Source organism: Empidonax traillii, unplaced genomic scaffold, assembly GCF_003031625.1.
Source record: "Empidonax traillii isolate 1590-97213 ecotype Southwest subspecies unplaced genomic scaffold, ASM303162v1 scaffold356:size572493, whole genome shotgun sequence".
Classification (NCBI taxonomy): domain Eukaryota; kingdom Metazoa; phylum Chordata; class Aves; order Passeriformes; family Tyrannidae; genus Empidonax; species Empidonax traillii.
The window spans coordinates 471,329-499,076 of NW_020955549.1; the positions used below are offsets into that span (position 1 = coordinate 471,329).

The following is a 27,748-nucleotide window of genomic DNA, read 5'->3' on the forward strand; positions in this document are numbered from 1 at the left end:
GCAAGTAATTATTTCTCCATAAGTGTTAACTGAAAGACATGGCAAATGATGGGGAGATGAGAATTACAGTCATAATAAGAGACTATCCAAACAGGGTCATTTTTTTTCTCTGTATGTAAGAATGTTCCCAGACACAGAGCCATTTGGTGCAGATTACTGTGCCTGCTGCAGGCTGTTTGTGATATGATATAAACTATTTATTATTGTTGCAGGCATTGTGATGGTTGATTGGCCTGGAAGCACAAAGCTAATAATTACTGTTGGCAGAGGTACATCCCTTAAATCGGTCAGGCATTTGTCATTCCAGCAGCTCTTCTGTTAAAAAACAAAAAGGGTCTGCTTACACATGTTCATTGATCCCCTGTTTGCAGCCTTCCTTCACGGTTACCTGCAGTTACTGCCATTGCTGCTGAAGGTTTGAAGGACAATTCCATGAGTCTCTGTCAGATGGAAACTCAAAAGGTGTTTTGGTTTGAAGTCTGACCTTTGGTTCTGTGCTGTTAGAAATGAAGAGACACGATGGGCTCTGTTTCTCTCCTAGCTGTGTGGTGGATGAGATGGACTTCTCAGCCATGGAACTGGATGAGGCACTCAGGAAATTTCAGGCTCATATCCGTGTCCAGGGAGAAGCCCAGAAGGTGGAACGGCTCATTGAAGCCTTCAGGTGAGAGACTGGAATCAGCCATCAGAAGCTGCTGCTGCCTGACGGTCCAGCTGGGGAGGTTGAGCAGATCCAAGTTATTTCCCTGCTTATTTGCAGGGTCCTCTTGAGCTACCAGCAGTTCCAAATAAATCACAGAATCAGCTGGGTTGGAAAGGTCCTCTGAGATCATCAAGTCCAACCCTTGATCCACTCCCACCATGGTTGCCAGACCGTGGCACTGGGTGGTGGTGTTTGTGGGGCTTTTGCTAAGTATGAAATAGGACTTTTCCTTTGCTGGTGCTCTTCATGGATGGCATTTCTATTAACATAACAAGGTTTCTCAATTAAAAGTTCTTTCTGGCACCAGCTGAAAAAATATCCAAGGATTTTTGAGTGTCTCTAACAATATATTTGGATATAGTAGTTTATATGATTGGATTGATGAGCCCACTTACATTTTAGAGTATATACGCTCCCAGCTTTTCTTTAAGCACTTCAACAACAGTGGAAAACAGGAGCATTAACTTGTCAGTGCTTAACACAGGTGTACTTTATCCAGGGCAGGATAAGATGGAAATCACCCTGTGGCAGTAAGCCAGAATCAATGCTGTGTCCTTACCTGGTGTCAGGGCATTAATCACTGAGAAAAATGAAATCCTGAAGTTACTGTAGCTCAGAATCTGTACTAAGAGGTGAAATGACAGTGGTAGTAGAGAACAAAAGCCTTCCACATTCGAGGATTGGCTCATGGAAATACGTGGCTGGAAAGCTAAATATATGTATGGAACACCAGTTATAGCTCGCTCAGCCTCTGGAATGCAGCAGCTGGTTTATTTGGTGGAATTGGAGAAGCAGTTCCTGGCTCTGACAGATTCCCCTCCCTGCTTTTTTCCAGCCAGAGATACTGTATCTGCAACCCGGGGGTGGTGAGACAATTCCGGAATCCCGACACCATCTTCATCCTGGCCTTCGCCATCATCCTGCTCAACACAGACATGTACAGCCCAAATGTGAAACCAGAGCGAAAAATGAAGCTGGAGGACTTTGTCAAGAACCTGAGGGGTGAGAGAACTCTGGCAAGGAAGGTCTGAAAAGCTTTTCCCTGTAACTGTCATTGCAGGGACAGCGGGATCGTCTGGGAAAGGACAAAATACAGGGCACTCAATGCTCATTTGTCCTGACTTGAAACTGCTGCCATTTTTACAGGCTTTAATTATTTCTGCAATAATGAAAACAGAATTAATTATGTAGTATTGTGTCTTAATTTTTAAGAGTGGATATATTGTCAGGTCCTTTTATTCCCACATACATATATGTGTGTGTATATGTATATATATATATGTGTACATATATGAATACTGAGGATCAGAAATCACTATGCTCTGAAGAGAACTTCAGGCAATTAATCAGAGATTTAAATTCTCACCGAGTAAAAGTTAAAACCCCACCTCCAAGACCTTCCTGAAAGGTGTAACTAGCCCAGAAATTTAATTTTGATTTCTTCATTGGTGTATTTTCTGATCAAGACATTATCTGCCAGGCTATGGTCCACCTAAGCTTGCAATTAGATTGCCAGAAAAGTATAGGTGTTTTTTCACATCTGTATCCCAGATCTTTCTATCCTGGTTCTTTGTGGGGAAAGAACTTTTTGTGAAGTATCAGCTCAGCTCTTTCTAACAGGAAGGAGTCACTGAGTAGAGCTGAAAGTGGACCAGATGGCAGAAAAATAGAACCAAGGTGCTTAATATATAAAGATATATATCTGTATATAGGCACATCTCAGGTGCAGGGCTCTTTGTGTTCACGTGGCACTTCCATTTCAGTACCAGGAAAACCAAAATACTTGTGGTGTTCTGGAATTTCAGCTCTTTAGAATGCAGGTCCCGTTTGGTGCTTTTATTCCCCGAGATTTATACAAGGCAACAGCGAACAGACTGTGCTCAGCAGATGTTTTAGCTTAGCAAGGTTGAAGTTAGTGCTGAGATTTTATCATAAAGTCCACAAATATTCCAAAAGGCCTGATATTCATCTCTTGGCACAGCCCTGCAGTCACAATAGTTGTATTTTATGCAGTACCTTCTCTCTGATCTCCAGCAATTTTTTTATTCTTGCAGGCATTTTTGTAACAGGTTACCTCGCCTGTAACTTCAAATCCCTGCACCACAGAGGTGGTCTGTGGGAGGCCTGGTGGTGGGGAACAGAACAAGAGGCGGTTTGGCTTCCTTCTTTCTGCAAAGAAACTGTGTTTTATCCCAGCATTTCTTATGTGAGCAGTTGTTCCACTGGGTGGCAAAATAGTCTGAATGGGAGAGAAGAGTTTATTGCTTTAAAACCTGTTCTCAAAATAGACATGCATCTCCCTGTCCCCAGGAAATGCAGCTTTAAGTCACTTAGTGAAATTGGACTCCTTCCATGGCTGTTAAAAATTGAGGATCGAGCACTGAGGGCTGTGTTTGTTGGGATGACGTGCCAGTGATCAGCACACAGCGCTAAACATTATCTAGGCTATTTGCTTGACTTGTTCTTGCAGAGTAAATTAGTTCTTTTTTGAAATCTTGCAAGAAATATTGGTTAAATTAATTTTACTGGTTGTTCATGAGGTTCTCGCGTAGGAAATGATGTTCTGAACAGCCCTGAGTGATACTGAGACAGAGGCAAAATGGAACAGTTCTTCTGCTTCCTCCCAGGGGTGTATATTCCTAGGAGGGGTCATATGGAGGTTTTAGTGACTAAAGAGTAATTTAATTCACTGCAGCTTTGATACCAAACAGAGGAAACTTTAAAGAAAAAGCAAAAAAATATCATAGACATTAAACTTTTAATGGCTTAACTTGAGCTTCGAGTTTTAAAACAAAAATTCAAACCTGTGTAATTTCCATCAATGTCACGGTGCTTTGGGACAAAAAATCAGTGTTTAAATAATGAGCAGCATCACTTCTGCCTTGGTGAGGGAGGACCAGGGCACGCAGGAGGTGTGGGCTGGCGAGCTGTAAAACACACGAGCAGTCAGGCAACAGTGGCATCACTGTGAGCAGGGAAAAAACCAAGTGCTCATGCTTTTACCCTCTGCTTGGTGAGAACAGTGCCTGTGAGAGCCCTGAGAGCCAGGCTGCTGACAGGACTGTTGGCTCCTGCAGGTGTGGACGATGGGGAGGACATCCCCCGGGAGATGCTCATCGGCATTTACGAGCGCATCCGCAAGCGGGAGCTGAAAACCAACGAGGATCACGTGTCCCAGGTGCAGAAGGTGGAAAAGCTCATCGTGGGCAAGAAACCGGTGAGTTCCCTGTGCCTGGAAGTCCAGTTTGTTTGGGGATTTAGGTTTATAGAAAGGCTCTCCTGGTTCTTTCCAGCTTCAGGCACGTGGCAGTTCAAATCCTAAAACCAGGGGCATGGAGGGCAGGGCACAGCATAGGACAGGACAGGAGGGGATTGCTTAGGAGATAAATTGGTTTATAAATGGCAAACTGTCCAAATAATGATTTGCTCTAAGGTTGACTTAAATCCTGGGGTGTTCACAGTGCACGTGGATTTCCTTGTTGTGGTCTGGTATTCAGAGGTGATGATGTAAGGAGTCTTAAATTCTTTATGTGAAGCTTTACAAGTCTGAAATACCTGCATTTTAGGCAGTTCTCTTGTTTATTGCAAGAGAATTGAAGTGTTTTGTTCATGTGATGCTGCAGAGAATCATATCTCAGAATTTACACTGTCATTTATGGCTCCATAATTTAAAAGAGTAACAGAGAACTTCCATTCACACCAGCAATCTTTCTCAGCTCCACAGCTCCCATGACCTGGGATTGGTAAGGGGAGATGGAATCATTTCACTCAGAACACATCTGGAAATCAGGTCCCAGAGATCCTAATGCTGGGTTTGAGCATCCAGAGATTCCTCTTTCTTTGCTGGGGGAAAAAATCCTGAAATATTTTGCTACACAAATAAATCTTCAAAGCATCTGTTGGAAAAAAGGGAGAGAAAAGAAAGGCCACAGCATTTTACCTTCAATTTAGGAGCTGAGTGAACACAGAGATATTAAAACCAGTATTTTACCAATATTCTACCAGTATCTAATGTGGAAAGGGCAAAAAGAGCCCAGACCTGCCTGTTTTTGAAGTCCTACATTCATTTTTTATCAGCTCTGGGCAACTTCACCACAGCAGGGTCTGACGGGTTGGGGGATTTGTTATTAGGAAAAAGAAGGTGGATCTCCAGAGTTTCCCTATTGCTTTTAAAGAGCTTTGAATTGTAAGCTCTTCTCAGATGATCTTCAGCACAGGGGACGGGGGAAGGGAATGAGGGACCACCAAAAAAATCCTAATTTAGGTCTGTATCCCAGTGAAGGACATACTGAGGAGATCTCTGAAGAAGCAGAGAAAAGAAAGCAAAATTTCCTTAATAAAAACTTTTAACTGATTTTGAGAAGAAGGGAAATAAATATTCTGAAGTCAGTATTTGACAGTCACTTATGGTTTCACATGAAACTCCCCTTCTGTAACTGTTTGGGGATTTGGGGTTATAGACTTCTTTGGGAGATGTTTTTTTCCCCTGGCTCCTGTTTTATTCAGGCATGTGGCCATTCCAATCCTAAAACTGATCCCCACCTTGTCAATTAATTGGGATTAAGAAAACAATGCCCTCACTGGAGTCCTGTGTTGAAGGATTCTCCTGCTGGGAGACTTTTTAACTGTGTGCAAGAAAATTTGGGGAACAGGCAAGAGTCTTTATTGATAGCTATGTTTGTTTTTACTTTATAGGCGTTTAGTCATAGTCATTATTGCTATGATACAGTTCTGTGTTTCTCTGAAGTTTAATCAACTTGTATGTGTCTTTCTACTGTAGATTGGATCTCTGCACCATGGACTTGGTTGTGTAGGTATTTCTCTCATACTCCTTCAAAATTTACAGTCACTGCAGCTGGCAGCATTTTCCTAAACTGACAATAAAGCGTTCTGTTACGTTTTAAAATTTGAAATCATTGGTGTTCTTTCAAGCAAAATTTTTCCTGGTGTTGTAGTAATAACTCTACAAAGATTTCTTAAAAATGTATTTCCCAGAGACTGCCTAATTTATTACCAAGAGTTTCCTAGACCTTTTTAATACACTTTTTATTCATTTCAAATGCTGTTATCACAGTAGAAATTACCCTGCCAGTGAAGAATAAACCAATAAGTAAAAATCACAGTCACACCTCACCTTTGCACCTGGGCCCTGGTGTGTTTGTTCTTTCTGGTCCATTTGAGAATTGAATGATACTCTGGGAAGATACTGCCAGTTGATTTTAAGGTTTACTTCTGAACATAGAAAACATGGATCCCAGATTAAAGTTAAAGGCACATTCAGTAACAAACCTAAAACTGTTCTTACAATGCACCATTTTATGGATTTCTTTTGGTAGTGCTGGTGAGATCTCATCACGTGCACTGGAAGGAAATAGAGGCTCACTGTGTTGACAACAGCAGCTTTGGAGATACCTCAGCAGATATTTCCAATAAGGAAATGGAGAATCAGTCTTGATTTCCTTACTGGCATGAGAAAATCAAACAGACTGAAACTGCAGTTACTTTGTCCTGATGTCACCATTTCCTCGGTACTGGGGAGTTGACCAAATGGAATTAACTCAGTGGCTGACAGAAAGTTTTTTTATCATTTTTTTATCATTTCACAAAGTGAAGCTCTCTCCCATAGAACTTCCATTGGCATCTATATACAGGAATAAAAGCTGATAGAGAGTATCTGATAGAAGTTTGATGAAGTTTGGATGCCATGCATAGAAATCTTTATATTCCTGTTGTCGGTCCTTTGATGGGAAAGTCTGATGGGCTTGGAGGTAAAAATATTTGAATTATTAAAAAGGAAAAAAAAATCTGTGTAGGAAAGATGCTCCTTCTTGGCTAAATGTTGTTTTATTAACCATGGACTTCTGTATTATCCCAGGTGCTCTCCCTACCCCACCGGAGGCTTGTTTGCTACTGTAGGCTCTTTGAAGTCCCAGATCCCAATAAACCTCAGAAGCTTGGATTGCACCAGCGAGAAATATTTTTATTTAATGATCTTCTTGTGGTATGTATTTCCCGTCGGGCAGACTTGGAGTGAGGTATTCAGAAATCCCAACTCCAGTTAAATACAGGAGCGTTCCTAAAAATAAATATCTATTATCTCTTACTCTGCACTCCAGAATCTTGGGATGATTAACAGATTTATATCTTAATTTTCTTGATTCTATGTAATTTGCTTTTAAACTGAAGCCTTTTCCTGATTGCTGCGCTCTTTTGTAAGAAGGTGTTGGATGAAATGGCTTTTACTATAGAGAAAAAAAAACCCCTCACCTCCAGGTTACCCATTTCCCTAATGGGTAAACAAGAGACAGCTTTATTCTGTGAATTATGAATTCGAGGTATTTGTGGAAAAACAAAATTACACACTACTTTGTATTCCCCAGATGTTTTTCCAGCAGATCTGTGTGTGCATTGAAATAGGAATAGGATAAGCTGAAATAGATTTTACAGCTGAGTTTACTTTTTAGCGTGCACTTATCCTCACAGACTTTAACGTGACCTGCTCTTTTGACAAACAGACATAGAAAACTAGTGACAGCTTGGAATTATTTGGTTGGTTTACTCTTAAAAATAGGAAAATTCGTTGCACTCTCCTTGGGATGTGCCCGAGAACTAAGAACTAAACTAAATATTTAATACTTTGTTACGAGAAAGGCAGCCTTCACACTCACAATTTTATTGTGTGTCATTTTTACAAACCTTCAGACCTTAAATGCAGCAAGTAAATACAGAAATGAATCCTTTTGGTTATGAGTTTATCCTCCTGGTTGTAAATGTGGGCTTGAGTGGGAACTGGTGGAACGTTGCTGTCTTTGGGCTGCAAGTCTTCTGTCGTTTTTTTATGACTTACTCAGATGTCAGTAGTTTTATCAAACTGTTTGGGGAGTAATACAGACCAAATCTATCAGTTCCGGTAAAATGCCATCACTAAAAGTTAAAATTGGAAAGAACTAGTGAAAATAAACCTCTTTATAAAGAGAAAGAGCAGTAATTTAAACTTTGTCCTGATATCATGTGCAGTGCACTGTAAGGGTGCAGAGGGGTTTGTCCTTTTGGAATTTCAGGAAGTGGGATTTCTGGAGAATGGAGGACCCACAGGCTTTGTTTCTGGATAAAATATTAACCCTTCTGCTTAAGAGATATGGTGCTGCAGAGTTAGCTTTGTTTCTTCAGTAGCAGTAGATCAAACATAGCAGTTGCATTTAAAGAAAACAAAACAATTACAATTAACATTTTCTCTGGCAGATTATAGCTTCCTTTTGAATAAAGTGTTTTCTCTTATTCTGATTCTTAAGAGCAATAATTTTCCACAAGCACACATGGTAAGAGGGGGATTTCATTTTGTTTATTTGGTAACTTTCAGGTGACCAAGATTTTTCAGAAGAAGAAGAACTCTGTTACATACAGTTTTCGACAGTCCTTTTCCCTCTATGGAATGCAAGTCCTTCTCTTTGAGAACCAGTGTAAGTATTTCCTCTCTTTTTAAATGAGCATTTTGCTTAAAACTAAAATAAAAATAACATTAAAATAAAATAAAATAATGTTTGAGCAAAAGAGGTGGACAGGACTTGGCTCTGGATTTCAGAATAAAATTGCTTTGAATTTAACTTAGCCCTAAAGTTTAAAATAAGATGCTCTCAGCATATGAAGCAGCAAGACTGCTAGTTTTTGGTTGTAGTCAGAAACTAAATCTTCCCAAATGTGTTGTTTGTGACTACTGATAAAGAATAAAATGTTTGTCAAGAAACAAACACGTCTGTTGCTGAGGCAGTGCCACTGAATGAGAATACATAATTACTCCTATAATGATGTGTGTTAATTCAAAACATTGTTTAATTTATTTTCCTGATTTATGTCTTAACTGTGCCCAGGTAATATATACTCACTCAAATGTAAATACAAAGCAGAGAGTTTGGATTCAAGCTTGTATCTTGTGACACCTTTTGTTTATGCCTGTTGCAATCTGCATCAATCCAATCTTCCTTTTATGTTTCATGCTTCTCAAACTTAGTCTTAACAACAAAAACCCCACAAAAGAACCCAAATAGTTTGCTAAAGCCCTGCTTTTAAGCTCAAAGGCAGCATCAGCACTAACAGCAGAGCAGAGTATGCTTACACATTCATTCTCTCTCTTGTGCACACATTATATGATATAAAATTCAGTTTTGGGACGAAAGGCAAATATACTTATCCTGGATTCTACTGAAAATAGAAGAATATTTATTTCCTCTGATGTCAAATTAAATAAAATATTAAAAAATATCTCATAAGCGTTACAAAGTACAACCACTATTCAAATAAACTTAGAAACACACATAGTGACACAAGAAGCAAAGGGTTGGATTTCTCCCAGGGAACTGGAGGCATTTTAACTGAAACACTTCAACAGGCACAGCTGGGCTTCAGTGAATCGGTGAACAGATTGTACTTCCAGTGTCAGTGCCTGTCAGGTAGGGAAAGTTTCCCCTTCCAGTGGGGATAGAGAAGTATTTTTCTCCTTTGGTTTGTCAAATCCGTGTTCTCGGTTTCCCCTGTCCCCAGCATGCTTTGGGCTCTCGTGGCCATCAACCAGTCAATCTCTGTGTTTGCAGCTCTCAGAACCAGCTGCTTTCAGGTGAACAAAATCAGTGTTGCTTGAGCAGAAATAACAAAACTCTTGGTTTGGCTGCTGGTGAGGTTGAACAGCGTGATGGGCTTTGGCGATAGAAGAGTTGGCTTTTAATGATAGAAGTCAGTTATGCTGAGGGCTGATGAGCTCCAAAAGGGAGAATAATGTCATGTATCTGTAGGAAATAAACAGGCCAGAAGCAAAGTATCTTTTACATTTTCAGGCAGTCAGTAATATATAAAGGGGGAGCAGGTCACTGCAGAGAGAGAGTGTCTGAAACCAGTAAATACTGATGGGAGTGTCTCCCAAGGCTTCATCAGTACAGTGAAATATCTGTGCTAATAAAATACATGTGTTTCTTTAGGATGTGGAGGGTCCTTCTTGGTTCATGTGTGGAGGCAGCCCGTGTGACTTTGGGTTTTTACCAGGTTTCCTTGTTTGGTTTTGAAAGCATTTTTGGGTTTTCCCCTGAAGTGGTGCACTTTGTAGAGCTGTTTGCTGCATATCCCAATGGCAGTATTCCCAGCAAGATGCTGCCAGCAGACCCCACAGAACCCCAAACCCCTCCTTCCCTCTGGACCCTTCCAGCCTCGTGGGACTTGCACAATTTTCCCCTTGAAATGGTGAATGGACTCGCTTCACCTTTAGCTGCAGCTCTGATTTGGGAGTTGTTCTTCTAAAAGTAAATCTGGAATAAAAATTTGGAAGTGTCCTTCTGAAAAAGAGCAGCATCTGTACTTGTTTCCCAGTAGCTGAAGTCTTTTTGAAACCTGATGGCTTTGAGGGGAGGGCAACTGCCTTCCATCATCTGCTGGCTCTTGAGGGAATGGGTTTGAGTGCCTGGGAGCCCTTGAACTTCGGCTTCCATACTTAAGTAAATATTTGAGAGCTGTAGCAAACCAAGAAGGTAAAGCAGCTGAGAAAAAGAGAACACTGGGAGTTAAAATTAACATTTCGAGAAGGTTTTCTGACACCCCATTTCTACAGGTCTGTGCTTCAAGCAAAGGCTGGTTCTGCTTTCTAGAGAACTTAAAATACCTTTCTGTAAATGAACCTTCTGTCTCAACCAGGAGATATTTTTGACCAGCTGTTAAAATTTGCAGTCTCAGATGTGCAGCTAGAAAAAGAGGCAAAGACAGCCTGCTGAAAAATCTGCCTTTTGTTTTGAAGATGCCCATAGTGTGGGTCAAAAGAGGGGTGGAAAAAAAAAAAAACCAACAAACCACCCCTTTTACTTTTTTCAGTATGTAATCTCACAGAGAATTTTAACTTTAAAAAAAAAAAAAAAGAAAGAAAAGTAGGATTCTCAGGGAACACAGCTCAATAGGAAGTATTGACAAACACACTGCAAATGTTACAAGTAGAACAAGTTTGATGTACTTGAGATGTCTCTGAGTAGTTTTTGCTCAGGAAAACTTCGACCACAATTTGGTAAGATAGGTAATGGGCTCTGTTCCATGAAACAAAAATTATCCCCTTGGTTTTTTTTGCTTTTTCTGATATTTTTCTTTTATATTGTAGATTTTACTTCAAGGGTAACAGCTGCATATTTATTCAGCATCTTGACAGTTAAGCTAATCCAATGGATCTTCATTCTAATTCTATGCCTTCCAACTTTTATTTCTCTGACTTCATACCCTCTATGGTAATATTAGTAAAAAACCTTGAGTTTTGGTGGTTTGTTGTGTTTTGGTTTTTTTTTATTAAAGTAATTGGAATAATCAGAGCTCAGTTTTTCTGCCTTTCCCTTCCAGATTATCCCAACGGTATCCGGCTCACGTCAGCTGTGCCAGGAGCAGATATCAAAGTGCTCATCAACTTCAATGCACCAAATCCTCAGGACAGGAAGAAGTTTACAGATGATTTGAGGGAGTCCATTGCAGAAGTTCAAGAAATGGAAAAGCACAGAATAGAGTGTAAGTACAAAGGTACATATAATAGAGCATTTTCGAGCTAATCCGAGGAAGACAGTTCTGAATATGTGTATAACCCATTAGAACACCTTAATAGTTCCAGATAATGGGATTTTTTCCATGAGTTTGACTCTAGAAAGAGGAAAAACCCGATGATATGTTGCGGCCAAGCTGAGTTCATTGACTCCTATTTACTGCTGTGTAGCTGGAGTGGGATTTTAGCCTGGACAAACTGCAAATAGCAATGGACAGGGTAGAGGTGGATTTGTGAATTGTGGTATAAATTACAGCAAGAATTTGAGGTGTAATTTACATCACACTGAAATTCTCAATGATGACCTATCAGATAAGTTTCACAGGATTTTTCTTGATTTCCATGCTGTTATTTCTGTGTTTTCTCAATGAGGTAACCATGGTACAAGTTGATATATTTTGCTGAAAGTTCCATGAGTGTCTAAATACGAAATTTTGTCTCCTGTTTTTCCGAAAGAGGCTCTGTGTGTCGCAACATAAAGCTGTTAGTACAGGAGTGAAACCCCTGTCTTATTATTCCCAATAATACCTGATCACACACAGAAATTGGGATGTTCTATGATGAGTCTCATGGAAAACCTCGAGGTTTGCTCCTTACTGAAATTTAGATCTTGAGGACTCTGTCCAGCTTCCAATTTAAGCTCAAATGATGAAGTTTTCTTGTTTTTCAACATTTTGTCTCTGTTGTGCTTATTTTTAGTTTTGCTATCGGTCTTGCTAGATTTGAAGGAAAAGGAAGGTGCGAATATAAAAATAAAAGATAAATTAAGGAATAACAGGAGGTATTTGAAAAATCCTGCATAATATATTGGTTTAAAACATGATAGTGGATTTAGTGTACTGGTTGCTGATGGCAGCCTTTGTGAGCAGAGGTAATAATTCCCCCAGAGGGTGGTTGGCACTGAACAGGCTCCCCAGGGCAGTGGGCACAGCCCCAAGGCTGCCAGAGCTCCAGGAGGGTTTGGATGACACTCTCAGGCCAGGGTGGGATTGTTGGGGTGTCTGTGCAGGGCCAGAAGTTGGACTTGATAGTCCTGATGGGTTCCTCCCAGCTCAGGACGATCCGTGAGCTCTTTAATCGATAAACGTGAATTGCAAAATCTCCGTCTCCGTTTCAGCCGAGCTGGAGAAGCAGAAGGGGGTGGTGCGTCCCAGCATGTCCCAGTGCTCCAGCCTGAAGAAGGACTCTGGGAACGGCACCCTGAGCAGGGCCTGCCTGGATGACAGCTACGCCACCGGGGAGGGGCTGAAGCGGAGCGCGCTGAGCAGCTCGCTCAGAGACCTGTCCGAAGCAGGTAAGCGCTGCCTTTCCTCCCTCGCTCTCTGCATGCACAGATGCCTCAGTGAAAGCCTCCACAAATAGTAATGCTGAGATCTCCAATCATTTCAAATAGCTCCTCTTTCTCCCAGCTCCTGTTTAATTTCTCTTTGTTTGTCGCCCTCGTTCTGGTAAGGGTTCAAAAGCGTTTAAACCCTTGGAGGTTGCGATAGGTACTTTTAAAGGAGAGTGAAGACAGGAAAAATTGTAAGTTTTTAATTTAAAAAAAAAAAAAAAAATTGGTTACTTGTGCTAGGAGTAGCTCAGTTTTCCTTTATTTTTTTCACCCCCTTTGCTTCTTCCCCTTCGTACAAGTAGGCTTAGAGAAAAAAGGAGAGAAACTGGTCTGTGTGCAGGGACCGCTTTCTGTGCATTCCGTGCTCAAACATTCTGTGCTGCCACCTTGATGAATGAAATGGAGTGAAGCCTTCCTAAATTCTGCCCAGAGCTCTGTAACTCAAACACAGCGTGGCCCTGATGCTCTTCTGTTGGTTTGTAACCCAGATACAGCTCCTAATTCTTGCAGGAGGAGTTGCTGTGAAGTTCTCTTAACACAGGAAGCCCCAGTGGACAAGAATTCTGATGTCCCACAAAGCCACTGCTGTATGGTCAGTTTTATTAACTGAGTAATGCAGCTAAAGGCTGCAAAGCAGGGATGGTGGGACTTTTTTTTTAGCAAAGAAAGCTAGGGGAAGTTTAGCATGTTTTTATTGGATGGTTTGCCTCACACCTGGCATATCCAGGTAATCTTTCAGTTTTAAACATGATTCTTGTCCCTTACAAGAACTCGTGTCTGAACACAATGTCCACTGTTCAGAAAGTATTTCAGGGGGTAGTAGCAACTATATATATTTTTTTTTCAATTATCTGGTTTTAGTTCACAGTCTGTGTTGCATACTCTGCTGTGTTCTTTTAGCTGTAGTGATGATGTACAATATAGCCATAATTTCAATATTCTGTATATCTTTGGTAGTAGACACCACTTACCTTTTCCTTTTTTTTTTTTTTTTAACTAAAGAAGAGATTTTAGCTCTGCTGCAATAAATAAAATTTTTGTAAACTGAAATTATAGCCTGTGTTTTGTGGGTATATGTGTGTGCATACAGATATGTAGAGAGTAAGCTCTTTCAATTCTTTTCTTCTCTGTTTAGGCTTTCATACTCATATGCCCATTTGCTTCATTCAAAAAGACATAGGACCTTGATCCAAAATCAGGCTGAAGTTGAATGTTGGTGCTTGATTGGCTCCAGTGGATTTTAGATCAAGCCCCTGGTCTTCACCACTCTTAAATCTCAGATTTGTGGATACTTCATCATCCTTTTTGTTGTTTTGGTTTTATTTCATTAAAATGAGAACTACCATATTGTCAATATGTGAGTTCAGTGGGTATCTGTGCCCCTAAATGTGATTTCTGATTAATTTTTTCATTCCATCAGAATTACTCATCCCTCTCTTTCAAGCATTGCCATGTATTTAAATTCATGTTATGGGTTTTATTCAACATTTATCCGAGCATTTGTAATCATGACCACATTCCACGTTTCCACAGGGCATGCCTGCGACTGGCATGCTCCTTCCTGAAAATAACTTTTTTCCATAACCAAAAGTAGAAATCACTCACAGACTGCAGGGTTTATCAATGAGTTTGTTAAACCCAACTAAACTTAATTTTAACTTGCAACAGCTGAGAATTATGGAGAGTTTCTGTTTGGTCTTGTGCAGTGCAACTGTCTTGAGAAATGACACGCCTGTTATTGCTTTGGTAGTCGGTGGAGTAACTTCAGGGACATGAGACATGTCCTTTCTGCCTTCTCTCAGGGAATAGCTTGCATGTAAGGCTAATTTTGTCTTTTAATATGAGAGGGTCAATCCATAATAAACCAGAGATATCTCAGTTAGGAAGGTGCTGCACCCCAGCGATGAGACAATATTAAATTGCTCCTGTAAAACAGCACTGAGTTAGGGGCCTCAGTTCTGCTTTTTCTGGATGAAACACAGGATCAGCAGGGAGGAGGGACAAGAGTAGTGGGGCTGTGCGTGGAATTGTGCCTGCCTGCTAGAAAAGACACAACGCAAGTGGATTTTTGGAGAGGTCCTTTCTACATTTAATCAGGAATAAATCAAACAAACACGACGAAACGGCCTGGTTGCATATTTATGCAGTAAGGCAGATAATTGCCCAGTGAACATTGCAAAAACCAAATTTTTAACTCTCTATTCAACGAAGGGGAAATGTGAGTGAGCAGCATTTTGGCTGCACGGGTCTGTGACTGAACTGTTTAGGAAATAGTCCCCCAGACATCCCAGCAGTAACCGCTGGCTGGGGAAAGCCACCTGAAACGTCCCCCTTGGAAAAGATGGGTGATTCCTAAGCTGCTCAGATTCAACAAACACTGATCTCCTGAAGGATTCTGACTCCTAAGCTGGCAATCAGACAGAAAGGCAAGGAAACCACGTCAGGAGTCGTTCCCTGAGGGTTGTTCTTCAGGCTGATAACTGAATTCAGAACTGTGCAAAGGATGTGTGGGAGGGTCTCAGTTGGAAAGATAATGTTGTTCACTGGGAATTGTCAGATCTCTCCGTGGAATAAAGAGCAGAATGTGGCAACCAACTGCTCCAAGATGTGACTGTGTCCAAAAGTATTTAGTGCTTTATTTTTCTCAAAAGAGAAATATATCATTTTTATTGCACGTCCTTGAGCTGTCGTCAGGGAGGAACTGAATTTATTTGTCTCAGACTTTGAAATTCTTAATTTACAGAAAAAAAATTAGAAGGCAGACAAATATTAATGCAGCTAAAGCTGGGGTTTATCAGTTCTGATAGTGCTCTGGCCATTTCACCTCCTATTCCCTATGCAGTTCCGTGATGAGAGGTTTACAGACAGATGTGAAAGGTGTGATGTCCCATCATGGCCATTAGACCTCGAGGAGAATGGTTTGGTCACCAAAGCAGAGCAGGGAGGATTATGAATGGTTGTGTTTCCACTTCTGTGTCTCTCCTAAATTTCTGGACTGATTTTAGGCAAGTCAGTCCCAGTTCCAGCACTTTGAGTTGCTGGAGGCCCCAGTGCTTTCACCTTGAGTTCCCAGTGGGGAGCACCTGTGGAAAGCAAACCCTGTGCCCCCCTTCCCTCACCTCTAAGTGGAAATAATATTTACACGCTGCACTGGTTTAAAAATTCCAGTGTTTTGGTTTGCCCCAGTGCTACACAAGTGGCATAGCCCTGTGATGCTGCAATCTGCACAGGTGCAGGATGGGATAATGGCTCCTGTTAGTGTAAGTTGGGCTTGTCTCAAAACAATCACAGAGCGTTAGAGACTACTCAGAAACCAAAGCAAAACCATGAAGCAGTTCCAGAGTTAACTGTTTGCATATTGCCTATAAACTCAGTCAACCTTTAGCTTTTAAAATGTTTGTTTCTACCTTCCAAAAAACCTTCCTAGTTTTTTTCAACAGTTTTATAATGCTTTTTTTTAAAAGTTTCCTGTATTTCAAAATATAATGGAAAAGACTGTGGGACTTCTCAGCATTGTAATCCCCTTAAAGAGACTCTGAGTTGGTGTAATTACAGAATCCCTTAATCTCTTGGATCAGTCTGTGCTGGGATGGTGCAGTCCCTGGCTCCTTCCTCATCCCATGCAGGCAGAGTTCATTTTCCCCTTCCTCTCCCTTGGATTTTACTGCAGAGGATTCCAAGACTCTTTGACTCTCTTACTAGAAGAGCTTTCCAAGTAGGGAGAGATTTTTCCTCTCCCTTCCCTTGTCACTGTTGTAACATTTCCTGTTTTTCCGAGGAATAACAACAGTGAAGGGGTATGATGGAATACACTGGGTGCTTTAAATAAAGCAGATTTGTATGAGTTAAATCTTAGGTGACACGTTTATGATAATACCAAACCATTTTTCAGGCACCCCACGCTGTCCCTGAACACCTTGTTATCACCAACTTTTCTCTCTTCTGGAAGAGACCCTGTTTCACACAGAAAAGAAAATAAGATGAAAATAAGAAGCTTACAAAGAGTCTTTTCCCTCTGGGAAGTGGTCTCTTTAAATTAATGACTAGAGCATATTTTAATTTAAAACTTTTCCCCACACTTTTTTTCTCAAGACGTACAAAGCTAGATGATAGTGTACTTTTTAGCTGCTGTATCTCACTGGCACAGGAGAGAGTTTCAAGAAATACAGGCTAGCAGTGAGAAATATTTCCATTTACTGTAATGATAATGATAATGCCTGTGCATGTATGGGACACATTATATTTACATGAGTTAAAGATGTTTCTTACAAAGAATATCCATATCTAACATCAAGGAATTACTGAGATGAATCAGAAAAAGGTTAAATTAATTGAATTTAATTTTATAAAAATAAATTATAAGCCACTCTTACGTAGCAGCCTTAAAATTTTTGAGTAAAGTATTTAAATATGAAGCAAAACCAGTATTTAAATTTAATAAATACCACCCTGCTTTATACCACAGCTGCTGATTATTCTGCCAGCACATGCTTAGGTGCAATTCTAATGAAGAGTCACCATTTTCTTGAAATGCATGTGAAGGCTGAAGTTCTGGGGGAACATTTTCGAGGTGGGATGTCATCCCAAAGATCAGGGAAGAGTCTGGAATAAACACACCTTGGCAGGGGCATTCCCTTAATAGCTCTCCTGTCACACACTGTGTCAGTAGAGAATTGGGCTCAGTTTGGTTTTAAGAACACAAACAAAGGCTCTGCTCAGGGACAGTGCCCATCTGAGGGGAGTTTCAGGCTTTAAGGAGGATTTTTCTGTGTGTTCTTGGCTTTGCCCTGGAGTAATTCTAAGCACAAATCCATCTGTCTCTGTCTGTATATGCTGTGTCCGTGGTTATTTTGGTAGATGTGACTCCTGCCACTCGCCAAAGGCATCAGATTTTCCTGTTTTCCTTCGTTTTTGGCCACATTGAATGACCCATGTCAGCTCTCAGTCTTATTTGCAATGCTGACTGCTAAGAGGTGACTGTCTCAGTGTGTTTGCATCGGCAAGCAAGAGTGATTTGAGTGTTGATCAGTACTAATCCCATTATCAGAGCAGAAAAATATCAAAAGCCTGACTAGAAGTAAAAAGAAGGGATTATCAAAACCCGTTTTTCTTGGGGGGTTCAGTATTGGCTGAGGCTAAAACTGCAGCAGATGGAAGGATGAGCTTTTGACAAAGGTCCTGTCTAGGGGAATCATTCCAAATTCCAACAAATTTAATGAAACACCTTGACCACAAACACCTTCCCCTCGCTTTAATGTCACTGGAGAGGGGTTTGTCTTGGGGAGCAATTCTGTGATAATGAGAGAGGGGGAAATGTTCCAATGGCCTAAAGAGAACTGTAGCTCTTAAGAGAAGCTTGTGTTTCAGGGCAGCATCCTGGGACCAGCCAGCTCAAAGTTATGAACTCAACAACTGGTGTTTTCTGATCACACTGCAAGTCTAAATTGGCCTGTGGAAAGGTTTGTCAAAGAAGGGTGAACCTCCCAGGAGACACTGTTTTGTCCCAGTTCCCTAGTTCTGATCCCAAGTGGCTTTGGGGTGTCTCTGATGAGGGAGTGCCACTCATTGGTTTGGTGATGCTGAAATATTCACATTCTCCCCCCAAACAACCTCTTAGAGTAGAAGATTCTGAAGGCAATGTACCAGTGCAGGGGAGAGATTGTCTTTGATTATCTGGCCTTGTAGGGAAGCAAGGAGAGAGCACTGAGAAGACTTTGGTTTCTAAAAACATGGAGATTTTAGGGAAGCTTTGATCACTCTCCAAAGGTTAGCTTTGGTTTATGCACCCCGCCAGTTCAGTGTTCTGAAACTGCCCAGAGCAGTGCTCAGCAACCTGGCTCCTAAAAAATCCCAGTTTCCACTGCAGCCATATGCTGTTTGCTCTCCTGTGAAATGAGAAATAAAATCTGGGATCCTGTGTCCTGTTTATAGCCACTGAGGTCTTTTGGCTCTTTAGTCTGGTGTTTCACGTGTGGTTTCAGGCAAATGTCCTTGCAGTTTGAGGCTGTTGGAGAACAAATCCGACATACTTAAAGCTAAAGCACTGCACAGCTAAACAAACAAAACCTAGCCATAATGTCACGACAGATTCCGGATTTATTGATCAAAAATTAAGTTTAGTTTTTTTTAAAACCTCATGAAAGAAGATTATATGAAATCCACTGAGGCTCAGAGCCGAAATTGAAACGATGAAACCAATGCCCCTCACCAGTCCCCCCCACTGAATCACAGACACAGAATGTGCTGAGCTGGAAGGACCCCCAAGGACCATCCAGTCCAACCCCTGGCCCTGCACAGCCCCATCCCCAAGAGTCACCCCCTGTGCCCCAGAGCATCATCCAAACCCTCCTGCAGCTCTGGCAGCCTTGGGGCTGTGCCCACTGCCCTGGGGAGCCTGTTCAGTGCCAACCACCCCCTGGGGGAAGTTCAGACTGTGTCAGTATTAAATTTTGCACTTAAATTGATATCACCCCACGAGTGTATACCGACGTGCTTAAAGAAGGAAACCTCCCAGCCAATTGGACTCCAGGCAACCAAACAAATCACCATCATTGCCGCTCACCGCCCCAACCCCAGCGCTCAACACCAACGTTAAACCCACCTATTTTAAGATTGTACGAACGAAAAAAAAAAAACCCAACCTTTAACCCCCAACAAGCTGGTGTTAGCTGACCCCCAGCAGAGCGAGTGAGGGGCAGGAGGGTGTGCCGTGGGGTGTCCCTGGCAGGACGCAGGGCGAGCAGCTCTTCTCCCCCGGGTGCCGTGTCGGTCTCTAATCTCTGGTGTTGCATGTCCTGGGCAGGCAAGCGTGGGCGCCGCAGCAGTGCAGGATCGCTAGACAGCAATATGGAAGTAAGTAGGAAGTTCCTGATGTCTAGCTGGATGTGATGATGTGCATTTTCAAACCTTTCTTTTATATATATATATATATATATATACATATATTTTTTTGCTCTTTTTTCTTCTAACACATAACCTGCCTGCCACGAATAAAATGCATGCCTAGGCTACTCACTCCGTATTCTTCCAGCTTAAAAAAAAAGCACTGACAGCTTGTTTTAGACCAATGGCATTTTTGGTTTGAGCTAACCTTGTTCCCTTTGTTCCTGCAAGCATGGTTAAATGAATATGATGTGTCCTTTTGCCACCATTTCAGTCTGGTCCCAGCTTAAAAGCCCACTTGCTCTTTGTTACCAAGTACACTGTTCTTGCTGTTTGGTATTTAGCTACCACTATTGACTGTCATGCTCAACCATTCCCATTGCTTATTTTCGAGTTCAATTGCTAAATGTATGCAGTCATGACACCATGGAATTGCACAGACAGGGCATGGGAGGAAAAAAATTATTAAGATAGGAGAATTCAATGTGGATTTCATGAGATTTCATTCATCTTCAAACCATTTATATATACTGTTCATGTCTCTGAATTCAGCTTGCAGATTTTTTCTTTTTGTTTCTTTTGTTTTGTTTTTTTTTCCTCTTTTTTGTTTTTGTTTTGTTTTGGTTTTTTTTGTGTTTGCTTTAGGTAGATTGCAGTTTAAATCTAGCACACTTTGCCTAAGTACTGTTGTGTCCCATAACTCTTTAAAAATACAAACCCCAAGCTTCCAGAAACTAAATTCCAGGCTAAATAATAGAGAATGCTGGACCACAGGTCAGAATAACACAATCACATAGAAATCTTGCTGGCAAAAATGGTTCCATTTAACACATAATGCAGGGGTAGGCCTGAGAAGCAGCACTGTGACATACAGTAGTAGAAAACTACTATCAAAAAAAGTTTTAAATACTGCTTTGACATCTGAACTGTAACTGTAATATTTGCTGCTGTATATTTAACTATTTAGGTTGAGTCAGCTTTATTTTTTTATTGTTGTAAAAAAAGCAAGTATGATTTTTTTTACAGTATTTTAAACTGTATTTTTCCTTTAAAAAGACACCTCTAGGTCTTATGTCATGTTATTCTTCCATGACATTTGTGTTTTTTTAATTTAAAGTCATATCCTTCAATAGCAAAAGTACTGAGAGAAAAAACATTCAATGCTTAAAATACCCCCAGAAAGGCACGAGTGCCCCATTGGCAACTCAGAGAAGGTGGAAGTAAGGTTTTCCCTAGAACTCTTTAACATAGTCACCCATGTGAACACTGAAGGAGGAGTTTGTGGGTCAGTGTGAACTTTTTTCTTTTAAACATTTTAAGATTTTTTTAATTTTTATTTCTATTAATTTCTTTTTAGGGGTCCATCATTAGCAGTCCTCACATGCGCCGAAGAGCTACATCAACCCGAGAGTGTCCATCTCGCCCTCACCAGACTATGCCCAACTCCTCCTCACTCCTAGGGTCCTTATTTGGTAGTAAAAGGGGGAAGCCACCTTCCCAAGGCCATCCACCATCCGGCTCATCACAGCAACCTGCGCACCCCACAGCAGTCCCGCACCAGCACCACGCCCCGCACCCCGCGGGCCCCGAGGGGCAGCCCCCGGTGCACTCCCACCACTCCCAGTACTGCCACCTGCAGCAGAACCCGCCGCCCTACCACCACCACCACCACTACCACCCCCCCCAGCACCTCCCGCACCCGCACCAGTACCACCAGCACGTGCCCCACGCCCACGGGCAGCACCCCCCGTACCTGCAGCACCCCCACGCCCAGCACAGCCACCCGCCCCACCCGCCGCCACACCCCGGCCACGCTGCCCACCCCCCGCACCACCACGGGCCGCCACCGCCTCCCTCCACCTCCGCCAGCACCAAGCCCAAACACAGTGGCATCAGCACAATAGTCTAGGACAGAGACCCTCCACTAACTAGAGTTTTAAACTGAGCTGCAAAGGCACTCGCAGGAGCGACAAGTAACATGGTCAGTTTTTACCTAGACAGTTGGATTGAGCCGGGTGAGCTTCCAGGCTTGCTGTTACTAAATAAAATAATGCCAGTTACTGGCTTTCCTTATCTACTGGATAGATGCCCACCATCTGGCTAGTTCTTATTTCCAAACTGCCTTGAAACACATGCTGCTTGCTGAATCTGACTGAAGCTACCTTTTACACCAAATCCCCTGACGATTTTACACGCCTAACGAAACGTTAGTCTAGGGAAAAAAAAAAAAAAAAGGAAAAAAAAAAAAGTGAGACAGAACCAAGTGTTGCATTCTTGCTCTTTTATTCTCAATGGGCAAAAAAAATAAGTAGACCTGATATGGTTGATGAAAGTACGTAAGTAAACTTTATATAATATAAATATATACATATAAATATATATATATATATACTGTATAGTTAACATTTGTGCTTGGAAAGGAATTTTTTCAGTCCACAAAACTAGCAATATAGACTTTACAAGGAATTCCACTTACTTGATAGGACTGTATAGTAAATGAATAGCATATGAAAGAGTAGAGCAAAACATTAAACGTTAGAAACAAATTTCAGACATTTCAGTATTTTCATTGCGAGTCCTCCGGACTCGCTGGGATTTCTAAGCAATCATTACTAAATGTGCCAAGTAACATAGCATTTAACTGTCGTAGTCGATACTGCTTTGTATAAATCCTTATTTTATTAACACGATGATATCATACGTAATCAGTATTAAAACTGCTCTGCTATTTCAGGTAAGCAAGCTCGTTAAGATGCAGTAATTATTCCGTAGCAATGTAGGGGGGCCGCTCCCCAGCGGTCACCCTCCAAGCATTGGTCACACAAGTTCTTAGACACTTTAAAGGCTGTGATAACTGTGAATTTCCATGATCCACATTTCTTTTGTATGCGGATGGGTTTAAGGAACACCCGGGAAGAGTTACAACAGGTGCATGTACACACTGCAAAAACATTCATCTCAGACATGAAAATGGCCAACTTCCATCCTCCTCAGCTACTTTGTTTCCTGTTTACCATAATTTCTCATTTTTACCCCCCAGTGAAGCTGAATTCTAGCCAAGAGCGTTTCCAGGTGGAAGTGCTCTAAAAACTTGAAGGTTTGTTTTAGAATTTAGTATAGGGTTTTTATATATATATATATATATATAAAAAATAAAAAATAAAAATAAAAATCTGTAATTCCATGTAGCCATGTGCTAGCAACAAAGTGGCTTTCCCATTCTTACTCATCACATTTTGTTAGTTTGAAGCACCCAGCACTCAGCAGGCTGAGTTTACGCTCAAACCCTCACTTCCATAGTCCAGTTAGTTGCCAGACATCACATAAAAATAGGCTGTGCTGTTGTTGCTTATGTGTTGTAACCAAACCATTTGCAAATTTCTATGCGGTTTTTATCCTGAGATCCTGTACAAAGTTATACATGGCGCCTACTTTGTAGTTTCAGCACTTTGAGCCACTGCAAGGACTTTACACCTAAAACAGTAGAGACAGAGAATCACAACTGCAAAACTGTACCAGCCTAAAGGCAAACCTTGAAGAGGATGAGCAAAAAAGTTCCAGTAAGAGATGGGTAAAATAATCGTAATAACAACCAGCCGTGTTCCTATTGAACAGTAACAGGATTGTCAGCAGTGACGAGGACATGAGAACAACAAAGTGACTTTCCATGTTGGCTTGCTCATGGCATCTCTGGCGTGGGGGGGAGGGGGGAAGAGGTTCAGTCTTTTTTTTTTTTTTTCTCTTTCATACCATTGATATCACAATACCAGCAGAACTGCAAACTGAGCACTTTGTTAACTCCACAGAGAGCAAATACAGCAATCTAGAGTTGAGCCTTTTGTTTCGAGCTGTCCACATTTGTTTCGCACACGTGCAATATCGTTTCCCCCTCCCGCTCCTTCTCCTCGGAATTGTCTCCATCAAAAGAAAACCCGAGTTATTATTTTTCCTGTATCACTCGTTCTGTTCTAAATTCTGCGGCTTCCGGGTCCCCCCGAGGCTCTGTTCCTTGCAGTTTAAAAAGAAAAATATATGCTGTTCTTATAAGGGAAAGTAGAACTGTCTGCATGTCATCTAATGTTATTAGTGTGAGGCTACACTCTACATATTGTATATTTGCAAAATATATCAGTGTTACTGTTGATATTAGTTGAAGTAAAGTGATAACATATTTCAATATGTAGACTTTTCTTCATACATCTGTACCAATAGTAGAGTCTAACTGTAATTTATAGGTTGTTCCAGAAAAGATAAAAGAACCATTCAGGTACAAACATCTTTCAGAAAACTGCATCTTTTAATTAAAGCAGAGGTAAGAATGCTCCTCTTCACTGAGTGATGGAGTCTGTACGTGTTTCAGATGCAGAGGCGTAACGTAAGATAGTCTGTGTGTGGAATAAAGGCAGAATATGCAGTAGCAGTGGAGAGGAAAATCTGACTCCAGCTGTGTTGATTAACACTGCAGATGTTAAATCGCCCAGATCTGCATTTGCTTTGTGTTTAAAGACCCCTTTCATTCATTTCAGTTAGAGTTACGTAGAAATGTTCTGTACTTTAACAGTGAGCCCCATTTTATACCGCTCGACCACCGATTTTCCATGTGCAATCAGCGTGTTTGTGAATCAGAATATTCCGGAGATGTCACAACCGTGCACGCAAAGGAACATTCCCCTGTGGTTTCACGTGCAGGTGGGGAAGGAGTCTGTGCCTGCCCTGGGGTGTGCTCAGCCTCCCGGGTGCAATCAGCAGTAAAAACCAGAGCTGGTCCCACGGGAGCTCTGCATTTGTACCCCCTGTTCCTGAGCCAAGGAGGACAAACAGTGGACCTGAATTATTTGTTTCCAGTTTTGTTCTGGTTTGGTTTTTTAGACTTCTATGTTTGTGTGTACTTTACCGAACAAAGTGTCTTGGTGTCAGCACAAGTCTTAAGAACTTTGCTGCTTGTTCAGGGTTGCAGTGAAACCTCTCTGATCCGTCCCTACGATTAGAGCAGTGTGGGTCATGCCTAGCACAGGAAAATTATAGTACTTAAACACTGCGTGGGGTTAAGAAAATCAATTTTTCAGCCTGCAGGCAGGAGTAGAATTGAGAGGGTTTTTTTTTTCTCAGATGCCAATTAAAAACTGGTACAGAACTGCATAGAGTGACTGTGGCTGCCTCTTCCCAAAAACCATGTGGCGAAGTAGTAATGCTGATTTGAAACAATGAAAGGGAAACGTTAAGAATGAAGGTGTGGCAGCAAAAAATCTTTTCTGGGACAACAATCAAATATATATTTGGGGGGTTTATTTTTTTAAGTTAAGAATGAAATGTAAAACAATGTAAAAACAAAAAAATACAAAGCTCATCCTAATATAATGTGCGTCTTGTATTGCTGAAAAAAAAAAAGAGTCTAACATACAGTGTAAAATGATTTCCCATCATGTACTGCATGCAGCAGAAGCCTCTTGTTTCTTGATAAAATGAGCTGAGAGACAGTCAGCAGATATTTAAACACTGAATCTCTAGATGTTGACTTGCTGTTCCACATGAAGCTGTGTGTTTTCTGCAGTTAAGCATGCATTTTGCTGTTCCCCTTGTAAAATACCATCGCACTTCTTGCCTGCAAAATGGATTCTTGTGTATATATTTAAAAGAAAAGTGGAACCAATAACAAGATTCAATTTGGAAAAGAGAGAAGGGGTTGTGCTGAAAACGGGACCAGTAGGGGGAATAGAGAATTCTCTAAATTGTACATAGTGTGTAAATTAGCATTACTCTAAGTCTGCAGTCACTTTGAGGTTGCCTATCTCCTGCTAGGAACTTAAATCAGCTTTGAGTTGTACTAAACTGTTAGAATTAGGTCTTGAATGCAGACTGTTAAAGACTTCAAAAACATTACGCTTACAAGAAGCTTCTGTTCTGGGGAGGCTTGAGACCCCTTTTGTAACTCTGGGGAAGAAAGGAGTGCTTTCATTTTAATATGCATTCTGTTTGTAAGTAGTAACAGACCCTATTGATGTAAAACTATAACTGTGATCATGTGGAGAAATCAAATAAATCATTTAAAACTCCTCGTTTCTCATTTCGTGTAATCCAAGAGGTTCCAACTCCTCGGATTTGAACTGAAGGGAATTCCTCTCCATGGTATCCTGGCCCTGCTGAGGCGATGGGATTTCTGCTGCTCACTCCTCCAAGAGTTCAGTCCTCATCCTAAATTAGAGACCAGGTGGTGGAAATGGTGCTCAGTCCCACGCAGGCTGACCCCTCCTCGATAGGCTTTGATCTGTTTGGTGGTGCTGTAAATACATTTAGTTCCAAGGGGCAGTGAAGAGCAAAACACACACATTGACCAGAACACCCGGAGGTTGGACAGCGAGAGTGAGGTTTTGAACCTCGTGACACGTGAGCTTCAGCTGAGCCCATTAATCCTCTGGCTGTCACGGGCCCTCAGGAGCTCGTGGCTCAGGCTGCCCTTGGAGAGGTGTCAGTTTGTCCTTCCCAGGGGGACATTCCTTGGATCCCACGGGTAACCGACACCCTTGGCGGGAGTTCCCGGAGTGCCTTCTCCTCTATGCCCACTGGCAGGGATCCCTCACAGTGCTGGGACTGAGTAAGTACCACCCCCTCCCTGCCTGCCCCGTCTGTCTGTCCTGTGTCTCAGCTCACAGCATGGAAGGGTCACTGGGATGTATTTGCCACGTGGCCATCCCAGGATTTGACGTGGCCCTCCTGCAGTGACTGGAGGGAACAACCTGGGAGATGCTCCCCTGGTCTTATTTTCCTGCATTTCCTGCATTTCCAGTGTGTCTGTGAAAAAGCTATTGCTCAGCTATCAGTTTAAACTAAACACTCTGTCTGCTTGTTTTTTTCTGTGAATTTTAGGGGACTCTTGAATTATTTGGTGGAAATAGTCGACTGGGACCTATTTCTGAATGGCTGTAATTTCAGGAGGTGCATCTTGGATAGGTAAGTCCCCATTTATCTACTATCTACCTCACTGTGCCACCCCTCTGAGCTGTGTGACCCATTAGAGGGGGGGACCAATGCCTCTTCCACATGGTGGAAGTAGGAGAATCTGCAGTGCTCTTCTTTACCAGCACTTCTATTCCTGTTTCAGAAATTACCATTTGAAGAATTTTGGTACATTACATTTTGAGGAGGCAAAGAGTCTTTTGTCTCTAATTTAGCTCAGAGAGTCTGTAAATGTTGTTATATGGGGTTTATTTCCTGATCCATTTTAAAAGTAGGACCTAAATAATATGTCTAAATTCTGCTGCTTTCTACCTAAACTGAGACTAGGTTGAAAGCATTTATGACCTGGCACAACACGTGCAGGGGGTTGAAATGAGATGATCATTAAGGTCCCTTCCAACCCAAACCATCCTGTGATACTGAAATAAAATAAAGAGCCAAAGGGACCCTCAGCACAGGAATCTGGTTTGTGTGGTGGATTTGCACCAGTTGCAGTAAGCCAAGTAACTTAAAAAAAAGTCAGTGTAGGTTAAACATGTGACAGGTTAACAGCTCACAACTGTTGATATTTTTATTATAGTGTCTTTAAGTCTCTGGTGAAGCCTGTGTGCACATATCTAGTGAAACACTCCTTCATTTAAGAAGGTTTATTGCCTTCAGTATCTTACCCTGATCAGGGTAAGAAGTCAGAAGTCTGATGTTGGAGAGGTTCTCCTAAACTCTGTGTTTGTGCATTTTAGGTGTCTGTGTGCGTGCAGCAGTAAACACACTGATTGCAGAGGTGAGTTCTCATGCCAGAAACGACTTCAAGCTCTTCTAAGTAGCATCTTTTTAAGAGGAGGTTCCTTTCCAGGTATTTTCTCTGTTATTTTGGTTGCAATAAAGAAATGCAACATTAAAATGGCAGGAAAACCAACTAAAAAACTTCCTATGTTTTATCCGTATCTCTCTTCAGGTTTCTGTTGACTTACCAAACAGTTAATTCTATTTAACTTTGTTCTTTCCCTCTTACTGATTTTTGCTGCTGTATTTTGTTGACATAAAATTCCTGGAAGAGGACATAGCACAGCTAACCTGATAGAAGTACCTAAAACACACAAATGCTTTGGTTTAGGTGGATTTTTTAGTAGAATTTCTTTTTGTTTCCTATTATTTGAAGAATTAAAGCCAAATCCTGTTGCAAAACTACATCAGCAGCAGGATGAGGCTGATCATGAAAGTCAGGAGATGCTTAAATTAAGATCTCTGCTTGGAGTACTAAACAAAATTTAAATGAAACTGTGTGGGTGATGTTGACTCGAAGCCACCACTTTTTTCAAATTAT

General features: G+C 41.4%; 1 protein-coding gene and 1 long non-coding RNA gene across 14 annotated transcripts in view; both read left to right on the forward strand.

Annotated features, from left to right (window-relative positions):
* Positions 1 to 23,303, forward strand: part of IQSEC1 (IQ motif and Sec7 domain 1) — a 316,957-nt gene extending 293,654 nt beyond the window's left edge. For all 12 annotated transcript variants that reach the window (XM_027892538.1, XM_027892539.1, XM_027892540.1 and 9 more), the window contains 10 exons: positions 542 to 664; positions 1,539 to 1,705; positions 3,781 to 3,920; positions 5,484 to 5,513; positions 6,579 to 6,704; positions 8,064 to 8,163; positions 11,063 to 11,224; positions 12,373 to 12,549; positions 19,391 to 19,440; positions 20,828 to 23,303. In XM_027892538.1, coding sequence (XP_027748339.1) covers positions 542 to 664; positions 1,539 to 1,705; positions 3,781 to 3,920; positions 5,484 to 5,513; positions 6,579 to 6,704; positions 8,064 to 8,163; positions 11,063 to 11,224; positions 12,373 to 12,549; positions 19,391 to 19,440; positions 20,828 to 21,379 — 1,627 coding nt within the window. In that variant the 3' untranslated portion in view covers positions 21,380 to 23,303. The remainder of the gene's footprint in view (positions 1 to 541; positions 665 to 1,538; positions 1,706 to 3,780; positions 3,921 to 5,483; positions 5,514 to 6,578; positions 6,705 to 8,063; positions 8,164 to 11,062; positions 11,225 to 12,372; positions 12,550 to 19,390; positions 19,441 to 20,827) is intronic.
* A 937-nt stretch (positions 23,304 to 24,240) lies between these two features.
* On the forward strand, positions 24,241 to 27,414 carry LOC114061768. Of its 2 annotated transcripts, none has more exons than XR_003572204.1 (3): positions 24,241 to 26,418; positions 27,165 to 27,277; positions 27,380 to 27,414. It is a non-coding gene; the product is annotated as an uncharacterized LOC114061768 (long non-coding RNA). The 2 variants fall into 2 exon arrangements; XR_003572205.1 differs by having other exon boundaries at positions 24,242 to 26,062; positions 26,335 to 26,418; positions 27,165 to 27,408.
* The last annotated feature ends 334 nt before the right edge of the window (positions 27,415 to 27,748 follow it).